Raw genomic sequence first — 14,095 nt, 5'->3', positions numbered from 1 at the left:
TTAATCTGTGCAATTAATTAACTCTTTTCTAAAAGTAGAAAATTAATAATTAGAGAGAGCAGGGGATGCTTGAGGGCCAGCTTTCGAAACAGTAGTGTAGTTTGTATTTTTGCCATTAGATAATAACACTATCAAGTATGCTTTCAGTTCTGGAAAAAAAATAATTACGCTTTCATCTATTATTCATAACTTCAACTCTTCAAGGAAGATTTTAAAATTGTTTGTAGTAGGTTAGTTGTGTATTTTTTGATATTTATAATTCTTGTTGCTTAACAAATTATAATTAAATAAATCTAGTCTGCCTTCGTATACGACTAGTGGGTGGGACAGCTTCACAAAACTTATTTTTAAATCATACGAGGCTAATGGGTTGAGAGTAACTCAGTAGTAGAACTATCCGTTTGTCGTCCCCAAGGTCTGGGTTCGATTCTAAAAAAAGTCATACGAGGCTAGCATAGTCAGACGACTCAGACCCGAAGCTTTTACAAGACCAGCCGCACCAGACCAAAACTTATTTTTAAGTCATAACTAATGAGTATCCTTAGGCTTATCAAGGCCCAAGGGGGAAAAAAAAAAGTCATACGAGGCTAGCATAGTCAGACCCGAAACTTTTACAAGACCAGCCACACCAGACCACCGTAATCGATTTGTGCTGGCAACTCTACTCCGTCTTCTATTGAATATTCATTTAAAATGAAATTAGCTTGCACACTTCAGCTCACTGTTCCCTAAGCCAGTAAATTGACGCGCATAATTCCTACAATTTGAATCTGTTTTAATTCCTATTTCATTCCATATCATAAGTAGGTGGACACATTTTCTAAAATAAAACAGAAGATAGCAGAGAATGTTTGATGAGCCAAACTAGTAAACTAGTTCAAATGAAAATGTAAGAGCCATTATGTAGGTCAAGGACAGTGAATCCAGTATACCACACAAGTTCTTGAATTCAAAGCAATTTTCCTCCAAGTATTTGGGGAAAATAACTCAGCATCAAGTACAAACTAGAGTAGTCAATGGTGCAGGCAAAAGGTTCTGTTATTCTTTTCTTAATCATGTACTGTTCCAGTTGATTTGTCAGATCTCTCACCCAACGTTAAGCAAACGTCTGAACTGCTCTATCAAAAGCTTCCTCACCAGCAGATATACGTTTAATGAGCATATGGTCTGCATGTGAAAGTTTCAATTGGCTGCAAGAGCAAAATCAGATTATGCAATTATTTCTTCAGACACAGTCTTGCATTTGACAAGTGCAGTTTTGAGCCGCTCAAACATAAGAAAAATAGAACTTCCATGGTCTACATTTATGTTACCAATATCGAACCACATGCTATAATGTATGTGCACAATGCTAAACAAACAAAAGGTTTCGGCAATTCTGATTACCTTAGATAACGTGAAGAGGGTTTCCCAAGATGAAGACAACACACAACCATATTAGCCAGTGTTTCTGGATCCTTTGTGTCCTGCACCAACCACAGAAAGCATGGACATACAGAGGGAAATATTAAGGACAGTAAACCTAGTACAGATCAACTGAAAAACTGCCAAAAATGAGATTGGTAGGGTTGTAATCTAGAAATAATTATCAAAGAAGAATATACGCCTCAGGAATCGAGAATGGCAGCTCGAAAAGAAAGGCATGAAAAATTCAGAAAATAATAAATTAATAAAACATTTGCCTTGTTTAGTGCTTCGAGCAATAATGATTCAGCTTCATCAAAATTTCCCATGTGCATGCTGCAAACAGCCTTCCCATTCAGAATCAAACTAGTCATCTGGTACTTCTCTGAGAAATCTTGAAATATGAGATATGCCTCTTGAATCTTTGAGCCACCCTGACTTGCAAGAAACAACTTATCAAAGATACTGACCACCTCCTACATATATAATATACAAAATGATTACTTACCACAGCCAGATTTATCCATGCATTTGCAAGTTGGGTTAATGTATGGTCCTCGTCAATCTGTTGCATAATCCTCAGTTGCTTCTCTGCATAATCTGATCGGTGCATCTTAAGAAATATCTGAACATTTAAAGCATGCCTGCAAAATGTAATCGGTAAAGGACTATAAATTAATTGAAGAAACTACAAAACCAAATATTTAAATCAGTTTCTAATCCTGAATAAATTTAGCCACCTGAAATATGTGGAACAGAGTTGCCAAATAAGCACAAACATAGATGAAAGAAGCATACTGCGATGTCAAACATATCAAAATATATAACCATATTACAGAGTAAATACAATCATTCAATTAGCAAAGAACAATATAGATAAAGCAATCATTTCCCCAAGTGTAAAAATTGAGGGTTTTTGCTTGGACTATATCATCATAGAGTAACAATATGTAGTTTTTTTATATATTTGCCTTCCAAAAAGGTTAGCATCAGTAACTCAGAAAGTAAGCCCCATGCTTGATATTTTCTTTGCAAAATAATTTATGGGCCGACACATACCTAGAGCTTCTCCACGTCATAAATTAATAATAGTTCACATCCAAAAAGCAAAACAACTTCGTGAAATCTTAAGCAAATAAAGTCAACAGTTTACTGTATTCTGATTTCATATCATAAGTTAACCAAAACATGTAAACATACATCTATATCACCACTCAATACTAATGACTTCAACAGTTCATAATAGACACAAGCTTAAAACCCGTGTGATACACAAATTATTTTCATATTTTTATAATATGGTATCTATAATTTTTATGCATTATAGTTGTTTCAATGTTTTTGACATTTGCTTGAACATGTATTTATAACTAAGCAAATTAAGATAATGATTTATAAAAATATATACTATATCAGTATAACTGTAGAAAGTAATGTAGGCAACATGAAAGCTAAAAAAAACATAGCAAAAGAATCATATATCTGCATTAAATATAAATATTTGCAACCACAAACTAATATCATTCAGAGTAAGCTTTCTCAACATGAGTTATGGGTATTAAAACAAGCCAAATCCAGTTTACACCCTGAAATTTTTTTGCTTATATTTGAGGAAGCATATTGAAAAAATATAATTCAATGGAAGAAGCAAAAAACTCACAACTCCATTGTTCCACCAGCATGTGTGTGTTTCAGAGCTTCATTATAATCCTGCTCATGCATATATATGATCCCAGCAATGGTCCGAAGGATGGGGTTATTTCCAATTGCTGGATCTGACAGCCACTCATGTAGGCTTGAGATTGTAGTTTCCTGTAGAATACATACTGATAAAACTAACCACAAGCAGGTATTTGGATAAGCTCCACATTGTAAAATGCATGTTAATCAATGGACTTTCCTTTAAAATTATAAACTCATAAAGTTAAAAACACTATACTGTAGTTCAAATATAAACATGTGCAAGCATGCTTACAGATAAAGTCAAACATATGTGTTGCACCATAGAGGATAAATATGTTGTCTTACCAAACTGCATCTGTATTTTATCCTTCCTTCCACTACATTCATCTATGATCATTCATGACAATCATTCTTGCAATAAAGTTTTTAAGCACAGATAGCTATGAAAAGCAAATGCAGTAATATTATTCATCGAAAACACTACATGATCCTAAGTCTACTAATTCCATTCATATAATAGTTTCCGAATAGTGAAAATTTTCTGCATATATTAAAGCCTGTCCTGAATAAAACAACACAATCACATTCCCAATGGATCTAAAACCAAGTTAATTATTTGCAGAACAGCAGACTGATATTTGCTGCTGCCAATCCTTACACGAGCAACATAATGACAATCACAAGTCACAATGCATGTCATATTAAGCTACTTTACACTATTAACAATGTCGATAACGACAATGCCAATCAATACAAACAGCAAAAATAATTTCAATTGCAACACATATCATATATCATATGCAGAAGTAGTAAACTAAATATCGACTAATATTAATACCAAAGCTAATTAAAAATTGATAATTCTTATTGGACAATATATCTCGGAAGCAATTAAACAAACAGAGAAAAAGAAGCAAACCTTGTTTCCAGGATCAGAGAGATACAATGCCAGCAATTTAACGGCCTGGAGTGGCGTAGCAGCAGACGAATCGATCTCGCTGATCACAAGCTGTAGATTTCAATCAACCACACATATGATCAAAATTAGGGAATTGCAGGGGGGTTGTAATAAAATTTAATCGCTAGAGAGGGAGGGAGGGAGGGAGAGGGAGCGAGAGAGAGGGAGAGGGAGAGAGAGATGATACTTGGTAGCTGGATTGAGCAATGTAAGATCTGTAAACAAGAGAATCTCGCTCGACAGCTTCTTCGGGGGAGAGATTGGGGAGATTGGAGCTGCTGTTGATTGCGGACTGGTATGCGCCGAGGTAGAAGTTGTTTCTCACCGAGAACAAAAGATCTGGTGCCGCCATTGATCGATTCAGATCTCAAGCTCCTCTATTTCTCTCTAGATATGTTTTCGACTTCGTCAGAATATTCCACATATCTAAAATCGAACACAAATGCTCATTTATTTCCAACAAAAAAAACTGACAAATAAAACTTCAACGAAAATTAAATTTAAGTGACGTGATTTTGCAGTTATATATATTTTAATATTAAATAAAATGAGATTTTAAATTTCTTCGCAATTAAATTTTATACGTTTCTATTATATTTTAGATATCGTAAAATTTTGACCACAGCATCACGAGTTTCTCAGGTTTTTGGCCCAGTCATATATCCTCTGTGACAACTGGCAAAACAACTGTATACAATTGAACAGCTGTCATAATTACTGCTGCTGAGAAGTGGCCGTTTAAAGATGTAGGTTCCAAAATAGCCAGTTGTACGCTTGTAGGCTTGACAACTCAGAAGAGCAAAGTTAACGTTAGACTAAGGTGACCGTTAGAATTTCTGGAGTACTTTAAATACATTCCTCGCATGATCACTTCTCAGTTCAATCCCATATTACACAACACAACTCCAGTTTACTTAACCCTTTATATTCATTATCTCTCAAAATTGTATTAGAAATGGGTATGGTTATAGTGATCTCTCTGCCACTGATTCTGTTCTCTCTGCTTCTTGGATTTGGTTGTTACTTTCTTGGAAGAGCTAAAGGCCGTCAAGATGTTCGCAACAATGCTCAAGTTTTCGGAGTCCCGACACCCCCGCCCGGCAGCGATGCCACAGCTCTGCCTTCCTATCCTTCACCACCACCCACCCATCTCAAAACTTTTGACAAATCAGACATGGTTTGATTTGTGCTTGGTGTTCAAATAGCCTACGGCTAGCTAGTTTAATTATTGGATTCTTGTGTCTTAATATACATTTTGTGTATTTATCATATACTGTCTTTGAGTCTTTGGTGTGTGGGTTGTGCGTGTATACTACTAGTTTTGTGTGATGGATTATCAATTTTAAATGGAAAATATGGAGAACTACTATTTGAGATCCTTACCAGTAGTGGAAGATGGAATTGTCGCTCCTCATCATCAGGGATCAGAGTATCAGATCGGGTTTTTAGTAGTCAAGGAAATCTACCAACGATTGTGCAATAATTAATTTATTTGCAATTGTTTTAAAATATTAGAATACATGTTTTTAAATATGTTTGAATGAAGTTGAAAATCAAACGTTGCAAATTTCACAAGAAGCTTTTAATGTTTGAAAAATTTCCCACATCTGTATTGAAAATGATTAAATTCAGAAGTAATTTTGAAGATTGTTGGATCATATCGAAATAATAAAAGATTCAACTAATTTGAGATAATTTCTTTCCAGAAAAGCTAGATGGAGGAAATAACACATATGAAGATTGTGGGGAGCGCAGAACTGAGTTGAGCTATTGGGGTGAGTTACAGTATACTACTGTTACTCTCTCTCCATTCTTTTTTAGTTGTCATGTTTGATTTTGTGTCCGTCAAGTTGATCTCGATATTTGTATACCAGAGCACAAGTGCGGTTGAACAAGGATGATCACAGTAGTGAATACTACTACTAGTCTGTCATCACAAGGTGAAGCCACGCACGTAGAACTTAACTAGCCTCTTCAGGAACAGACATGTTAATATACTGTCATAGCATAATCAATGTTTCATTCATTGTCACGCAGATTCCCTAGACGTAAAATTAATGAGGTTTATGCAGTAAATATGATGGCACACCGTTCTATATGATCTATAAAATGCTTTTAATGTACTACAAATATCTCTATATATTCCTGCTTTCTCGATAAAGAACCGTAGATAGTACTAGTAATCTAGTAGTATAACATATATTACTCTCTCAAACACTCTGAAAAATGGGTTCTCTAAAGATGATCATGTACGTTATGCTGCTGTTGAGCATGGTGATGGTTGGAAAGAGTCGTCAACTTGTTGAAAAACAAAAGCTAGGGGTAGGAAATGAAGAAAACAAAAAGTCTGGGGATGTAAGTGATAATAAAGAAAAGATGGATTTGGGTGAAGCCAAGGACTTGTTCCCCTTTCCAAATATTCCAATGTTAGTCCCTCCACTTCCTCAAATTCCATTTGTGCCCCCTCTCCCAGACATTCCACAACTTCCACTCCCCCCTCCAATTCCAATCCCACAGTTTCCAATTCCCCAAATTCCATTGCCTCCACTTCCTGATATTTCCAATTTGCCCCCCTTCCCTTTCCCTCCTATTCCTTTCTTAACACCCACTCCTAATAAAAACTAAGGACAACGAATCACTATCATGCATGTTTGTGTGACGCTGGCAGACCTCTAGACTGCTATGTTTTCTTGTTTTTATTGTGTGTGTATGTGTGCGTGTAGTTTTTTATCGAGTGAGCATTCATCTTTAGCGCTGTGTTATTGCATGCATGTGCTTCTTGTAACTCTTGTGTGAAGATAAATAAAACAAGCGAATTCTACTGTGTTCATAATTCTTAGAACAATTTGCTTCAGTTTTTACTGACTAGCACTCCTCCGTCCCATTTTAGTTGTAACATTTGGGTTTGCGCCGGTGCCAAAATTCGACTGAAATTTATTAATATTTTATCAAGTAAAAAAATAAAAAAAATGTCATTAGAAATAACTTTTAATTTACTTTAAAATGTAATTTTCAGTTTTTTAAAATAATGAAAAAATGATTTATAATTTTTGATAAAAAATTAATCAATTCGACCAACAAAAATAGAAATATGACAATTAGAAAGAGAGGGAGAGAATACATCTTATATGATTATCTTACATGATTGTCCTATTTATTTGTAAGTTCTCATATAGACAAGTCAACTCTTAGTTGACGACAGACTTGCTTATAATTCCTCAAACATATCTTATGAGTTGCTCCAAATTAGTTAAGCTCGTTTGCGCATTTTAAATTCATTGAACGCATAGTTATATAATTTATCTTATTTTAAATTTTTCAAAAAAAAAAATTAAAAATAAAACTTATGTTAACAGAAAGAAATTCAAAATAAATTTTGGAGTTAGATGGTCTATGTATCTTAAATTACTGTGTCTAAAATCAACAAACGAAATATTTTTGAGCCCATAAATCAAATGACCTTAACATGATGAAAGTCTTAACATCCCATAAATCCTCTCATTCACTTGTTATCAAATAAGTCTTTACCCCCTGTTTATTTCGGTTTTTTCGATTCGTGTGTAAAAAAGTAAGAAGTACTTTTGAAAAACCGTGAGAAAAAAGTTGGAATTTGAAAATATTAGATTTTTTTCACAAATCCTATTTCTTTTCCAAACGTTTTAATAATTTGTAATTATCAATTTATTTTCCACTTCTTTACTTTAAATAAGAAGTCACTTATCTTAAGTTAAACAACTGTCCACGTTGTGAAAACACGTATATAGGTTGTTGTATGAAGATTTTGTGAGAAATTATTTATGATTAAAGATATATTTGTTTTAATACATTATAGTGTTTTTAAGTCATAAAATGTCACATTTCACGTTAATTTCTATAATACGTTCTATCCGTTCAAAGTTTAATTTAGTGTTTCCTTCTTCCCTAAAATCACATATTTTTTAAAGATACTTAATTAAATATCTTATTTATATAGACACTCCTAATTTTTGTGAATGCATAATTAATTACTCCCTCCGTCTCATCTTAACAGCTTTTTCAGAATTTGGTTGTTGTACCAAAATAAGTGACTTTTTCTTGTTTTCATATACTATTTGGTAGGTGAATTTCAATTTTACCCCTCATTAATGCAGCCTATATTTTCTATGCAATACAAATAGTAGTTTAGTTTGATCTTATGAAGGGTAGCTATGTAAAAGTATTCAAATAAACACCTCAATAAATATAAAAATTGGTTTGCGTGCATCTCTTTAAAAAAGTAGTTAAAATGGGACAGATGAAATATGAAGTTAAATTAGAAAATAGGAATTTAGGAATAATTTCAAAAAATTAATAAAGAAATGAAAGAGAAGGACAATCATTTAAGATACTATTGTTTTGGCAGGAAAAACAAGTAAATAACCATCTCAAATTTGATGAGTTAGTTGATTTTGGGCACGTAATTTAAGGTATACTGACCATCTAGTTCTGAAATTTATTTTTATGATTTTTTTTGTAAACCAAAATTTCAGATCTAAATTTTTATTTGTAAATTTAAAATTTTAAAAATAAATAATGTAAATGTGCCTTAAAATAAATGTCCGAAATCGTTTATCTAATTTGGGACGGAGGAAGTATTGATTCAGTTACTGGGATCTGGATCACAGATCTAGGGGAGAGCATGGGCCGGTTCGGCTCGGTTTTTGGACAAAACCGGAACCGCAACCATATATCTTCGGCTTTTAAAATCGAAAACCGCAACCACCGGTTCGGTTTCGGGTTCGATTTCGGTTAAAAAATCTCGGTTCGGTTATAATCGGCTCGGTTTCGGTTCCAAAACCGCCAAATATAAGAAGTTGCTAAGCCATGAAAATTCTTCTGATGTTGCAGATTCTATTACCGGTATTGGAGATGGTCACTCTTTTTTTCTTGATATCAGGATGGTTGTACTTACTTCTAGATCAGAACTTATAAACCTGGAAGACTTTGAATACTAAAACAATTCTCCCATATTATGCCACAAGTGATAGGTTTTCTTATGATTAACATTTACCTTATAAAACAATTGAGAGAATGGCACAATAACATACAAATGGTGACCATCTGATCTGCAGAAACTGTTTAGTACATTACCAGATATATGGATTGACCTATATAGCATTCACAACTCAGTAGAATGGTTTGTTTATGTGAGCTATGCATGCCTAGTGACAAGTTATACATAGAGATATTCACATGTAAAATTCAGAAATTTTCAACAAATTATTTCATGTATACCTCTAATTCTTAGAGCAGAATGTGACATACTATTTAAATTTCTTATAATATATATATATATATATAATTATTTATATAATCGGTTCGGTTCGGTTTTTTCCGGTTCGGTTTTAACAAATAACCGGAACCGGACCCATGAACTCGGCTCGGTTTTTTAATTTTCGGTTTCGGTTTCGGCTCGGTTTTTTTCGGCTCGGTTTTAACCGGTTTATACCGGTTTCGGTTAGGTTTCGGTCCTTTTTCAGTTTTTTGCTCAGCCCTACAGATCCCCATTCCCCAGAGGAGCAAGCATGCATATAAACTATAAAGCACGTTATATCAGCAGCATGCGCAGCTGTGGAGCAAACTCCAAGCTGGATTTATCTTATATTTATCTATTTTTAGAGAGAAAATATATAAATAAACATTTTTTGTGAATAATATTTAGTTTTGTTAATTAGAAATGTTAAAGTATTATGAATACTTGTAACTTTCAAAAATCAGTAATGTAATGGTGAAACTTCTTTTCCCTTAAATAAATAATTTTGGTCGAATAAGAATATTATGTTCCTAAAAGATAACATGAAATAATCGTAAAAATAATATACTTTCATTTATAAACTTCAACACTACACGAATAACATGTAATAAAGATGACATTTTTCTAATGTAAAATTTCAATCTGAACTTTAATTATTGCAAAATGCAGGTATTTGACGACCTTAAATTCGATAATGTCTTCTTTTAATTGAAGCCTGACATATTTATCAAATTCTACATGAATTACTTTTGATCAAATTACTTCACATTGTTTAGTTTTTGAATTTGATCAATCTTTTTTTGTAATGTTTTAAAGAAAATATATAAAGCGGTTCCAATAACTAGGGACAAATTTGTAAAATTTCTATATTAAGTAATTCCTTCATGAATCTCAAATTTCAAATTTTTAGGAAGTGACCTAATTTGACGAAATATTATTAATTGCTTTGTATAATTTATGAATCTCAAGAGCATATTATAAATAATTATACATATTTTAATCATAAATTTATGAATTCATTTTAGTTATATAATATATATATATAAATTGTATTAATCAAAATTCAATCAATTTAATCGAAAAATTAAAACATGACATATGATTTGAAATATAAATGTGAATATAGAATGCAGAGTTGTATTAGTTGGTTAAAATATTTAAGTTCTTCCCTCATCTAATTTTGACCAAATTCATTCTTAAGACGGCTAAGCAATTAAGTTCACTAATATGCAAATTATGTGTTAAGCATGTTGTCACCAATACTAGCATGCAAAATCAATATATAACATTTATCACATGCATATGTAAAGCATTTTACATTAGTATGAAGCTCGTTAATCAGAAGAACAAAAAATTATGGGTCCTGGGCCAAAAAATATTGATAATTAACCGTCCACATGCCAAGGATACCTGGCAAGATGCAATTCCAGACAAAAATAAGCTACATTTTCCTTGATTTGCGTCCGATAAATATGCGAGTTGCAACGGTGGGCTGCACACCGCAGTTGAATATGTTTATAACAGATAGGGATGAGGGTTGCCGTTCGGACAGTTAGACAAGACAAGGTATCTATGGGTATAACACAATTGTGACTGATATGATTTAAATGAATAAAATTACTTTTACATCTATATGTAAGGATGAATTACTAACGTATTTTATATAAGTTCGTAAAAGAAATTGGAGCATGACTACAAGTATTTTGACCCTGAGTGAGCATTCCGGTACACATTCTAATATATTAATTCGAATGTATCAAAATTCAATATTTCAATTAAAAAAACTCTGACTACATTATGAGTGTCGGGTATTTAATTCTTGAGTTTTCTTAAAAACTAATTTAAATAACATTAGAATTATATATGAGAATATAATTACTCCCAACAAATGAGGTTGCATAGCTTAAACGGTAAACAATAGCCAATAGGGTACATGGATATATATATACCGTTTAGTGTATATTATTTTTTGATAAATTTATTTATTTTGAATATACTATCTTGTGAAATTAAGTAATTTAATTTATAAATAAGAACTGTTGAATATTTATTAAATATTTACTATTAAACAATATTATATAAAAATAAGATATATTTACAAAGTAAATCTTATATTCATTGTATAATACGGGTCAAAGATATCCATTACTTTTAACAATTATGGAGTTATTTTCAGGTGGGTCATTTACATATTCCGAATTAGTGGACTTATTGAATTTGTATTGTTCACCGGTTTCCTAATCAGAAGTAGGTAAGGTGGGGTCAAGTAATATTTTTATGTTAGTCTTGACATATATGATCCTACATGTACATATTTTCAAAGAGTAAAATAGTAAATTTCATCGATCAAAATTTGGGATATAATCGAAATTAATGAAGAATTTGATCAAATATTCTTGTTCGAGACTTGTATAGGTGAATGGCACCAAAACTGAGTAAAACATTCGTAATCTTATTAAATAGTTGGGTAAAACTAGTTAAAAATATTATAAATAGTTTATCATATTATTGACGGTTAAAATTTGAAAAATAAATACATTTTTTTCATAATGATTTAAAGTGATAATAATAAAAACAACATATATTTTTATAAAATAAAAAGTATTATATTCAGTATATTTGAAGCACTTCGATAAATTTTACATCATTTATCATTACCATTAATAAAATCTTTAAAAATGTTCTAAATACTTTTCTTAAAAATACATATTTATTTAACATACATATATCTACAAAGTTATTTTTGAGGTTATATAAAATATCAGAGGGTAGACCCTTACGGATTTGGGCACCTAAGAGACTAGTCAGGTAAATTCACAGTCAAGTCTACTTTCATAATTTGGAATTACCCTTAGATGAGTAACAACACTCTTTTTGTCTTGTTTTTATTGGTAATTAATTTTTCTACTTCTTATTTTTTATTTAAAATAAAATAATTTAAATTATTAATATTTTTTTTGTTTTTATTGAAGTAAGAAAATTAAATTAATCGTATAAGACTATATATAAGACGAGAATATTTACATAAGCAATACATCGATAACAATACTTTCATTCGTGCAAATAAATATATTAGTTTTTTGTTTTACGATTTTAATTAAAGTACAAACCTGTATCTCTAGGAGAAATGCCTAGCTAGTTTATCATATGGCGGCCTTTTGAAAAAAAAGAAAAAAGTTTATCATACGGTGAATTCCAGCACGTTTTTAATTTTACTAATGTATTGTTAGTTTTTTTTTTTTTTGAGAGAACTAATGTTGTAAGTTGATTATAGGAGTATTGCTCATACTAGAAAGACTTTTTGGATGGGTGTAGAATCTCGTTACACTTATGGTATGTGAATTATGAGGACAGGATGGTGATTGGTGACCCCTGAATCTAGTTCACAAGTACTCAAGTAGTATTCAATATATGTTCTGGTGCTCGTATCCAAGAAAAATATAATAATTTCAGGATTTTATTTCGCAAAAACTATGAACTTTCTTTCTGGACCACGGATAGGTAGTAGCTAGGTGCTAGCTAGGCTGCTTAATTTTCTTTGCATATGCCCTTATAATGCCCAAAAGTTCAAAACCGGATTAACCTAAATATTATGCTATGTTAATGCATGAAACAAAGATTTGATGGTAACAATAAACACTTTTCTAGTCTGTCGATTAAACTATAGTTATAGTTGTAAAAGGTGTAAGAAAGTATATTACCTTTTGGTTTACACATAGTCATAGAGTGAGAATATTTACATCTGCAATCTTAGTTACTTTGCATATGCAGCATGCAACTGTACTTATCTCAACTGCATATCTCCTCAATCAACCCAGTTGTAAAAATGAGAAAGTGAAGAAACTTTACAATATTTTATTCTTCCACAGGGTGGCATGATGTAGAAGAAACTCTATATAAACCTCATGCATATCGCAAACATAGTATGCACATATCTCTCTCTTTTCTCTCTTCCCACACATAAACACACACAAATGGCTTCTCATTGTTCATCTACATTGCTGAAAGCCTTGTTCTTGTTGAGCTTCCTCGTGGCCACAGCTCTCATAGGCATGAGCGAGGCCCGACAACTCAACGAAAATGTAGCTCACATAACTCAGACTTCTGATAGTCCTCCATCTTTTCCAAATATACCTTTCTTACCACCATTTCCAACACTTCCCAAGTTCCCGCAGATTCCTGGACTTCCTCCATGTCCACTTCCCACCCTGCCTTTCCCATTCTCCAGTGGTGGTACCCCACCTCCTGGCAAGTAGAAGATCAAGCAAAATTGAAAAGGAGTCAAGGAAGAAATGATGCATCATTTTTCTTATTACATTAATTTTGGGTCGTTAATTTATATCCATGATTTATAGTTTTTTTTGGTTTTCACTATTTTGATTAATATTTGAGTGATTGATTGAAAATTGTGGCTGGCTGCTAGCTTTATATTTGTATTACCTTGAAGTGTGTTTGTGTTTGTTGTGATTAATAAAGTGAACATCCAAGTTGTTCTTGTTTTGCAAGAAGTTTATACAGTACTTTTTCTTGTCGCATCAACTTTTTTTGAAAGTATTATGATGCAACATCTTCGACTTGGTTATATGTTAAACCAAATTTTGAATCCTTTCTTCTGAAAATCATGGTACGATTCTTTGTATTCTCTTTTACAAATGAACAAACTTAGTTTGCAAAAAGCTGTGTTCTTCGTTTAGCTAACCTCAACACTACAATAACACCAAAACACAGCAAAAACGTTTATTGCATCTTTTTTCTTGGTCATATTTCGAAGACTAAGT

General features: G+C 32.3%; 2 protein-coding genes across 2 annotated transcripts; one reads left to right on the top strand and one right to left on the bottom strand.

Moving 5' to 3' along the window:
• Window positions 1-873: 873 nt before the first annotated feature.
• On the bottom strand, window positions 874-4,502 carry LOC108206196 (coatomer subunit epsilon-1). The gene is made up of 7 exons (XM_017376416.2): window positions 4,233-4,502; window positions 4,007-4,096; window positions 3,065-3,216; window positions 1,913-2,048; window positions 1,683-1,838; window positions 1,387-1,466; window positions 874-1,190 (listed from the first exon to the last, which is right to left on the bottom strand). Exons 1-7 carry the CDS (start codon window positions 4,395-4,397, stop codon window positions 1,097-1,099), a joined length of 873 nt encoding a protein of 290 aa, XP_017231905.1. The 5' UTR covers window positions 4,398-4,502; the 3' UTR covers window positions 874-1,096.
• A 410-nt stretch (window positions 4,503-4,912) lies between these two features.
• LOC108208277 (uncharacterized) lies at window positions 4,913-5,427 on the top strand. The gene has a single exon (XM_017378795.2). It carries the CDS (start codon window positions 5,001-5,003, stop codon window positions 5,226-5,228), a length of 228 nt encoding a protein of 75 aa, XP_017234284.1. The 5' UTR covers window positions 4,913-5,000; the 3' UTR covers window positions 5,229-5,427.
• Window positions 5,428-14,095: the final 8,668 nt, after the last annotated feature.

The sequence above is a fragment of the Daucus carota genome, chromosome 2 (assembly GCF_001625215.2).
Source record: "Daucus carota subsp. sativus chromosome 2, DH1 v3.0, whole genome shotgun sequence".
Lineage (NCBI taxonomy): Eukaryota > Viridiplantae > Streptophyta > Magnoliopsida > Apiales > Apiaceae > Daucus > Daucus carota.
Note: the sequence above shows the minus strand (reverse complement) of the source record. Positions and strands in the feature narration are given on the sequence as shown.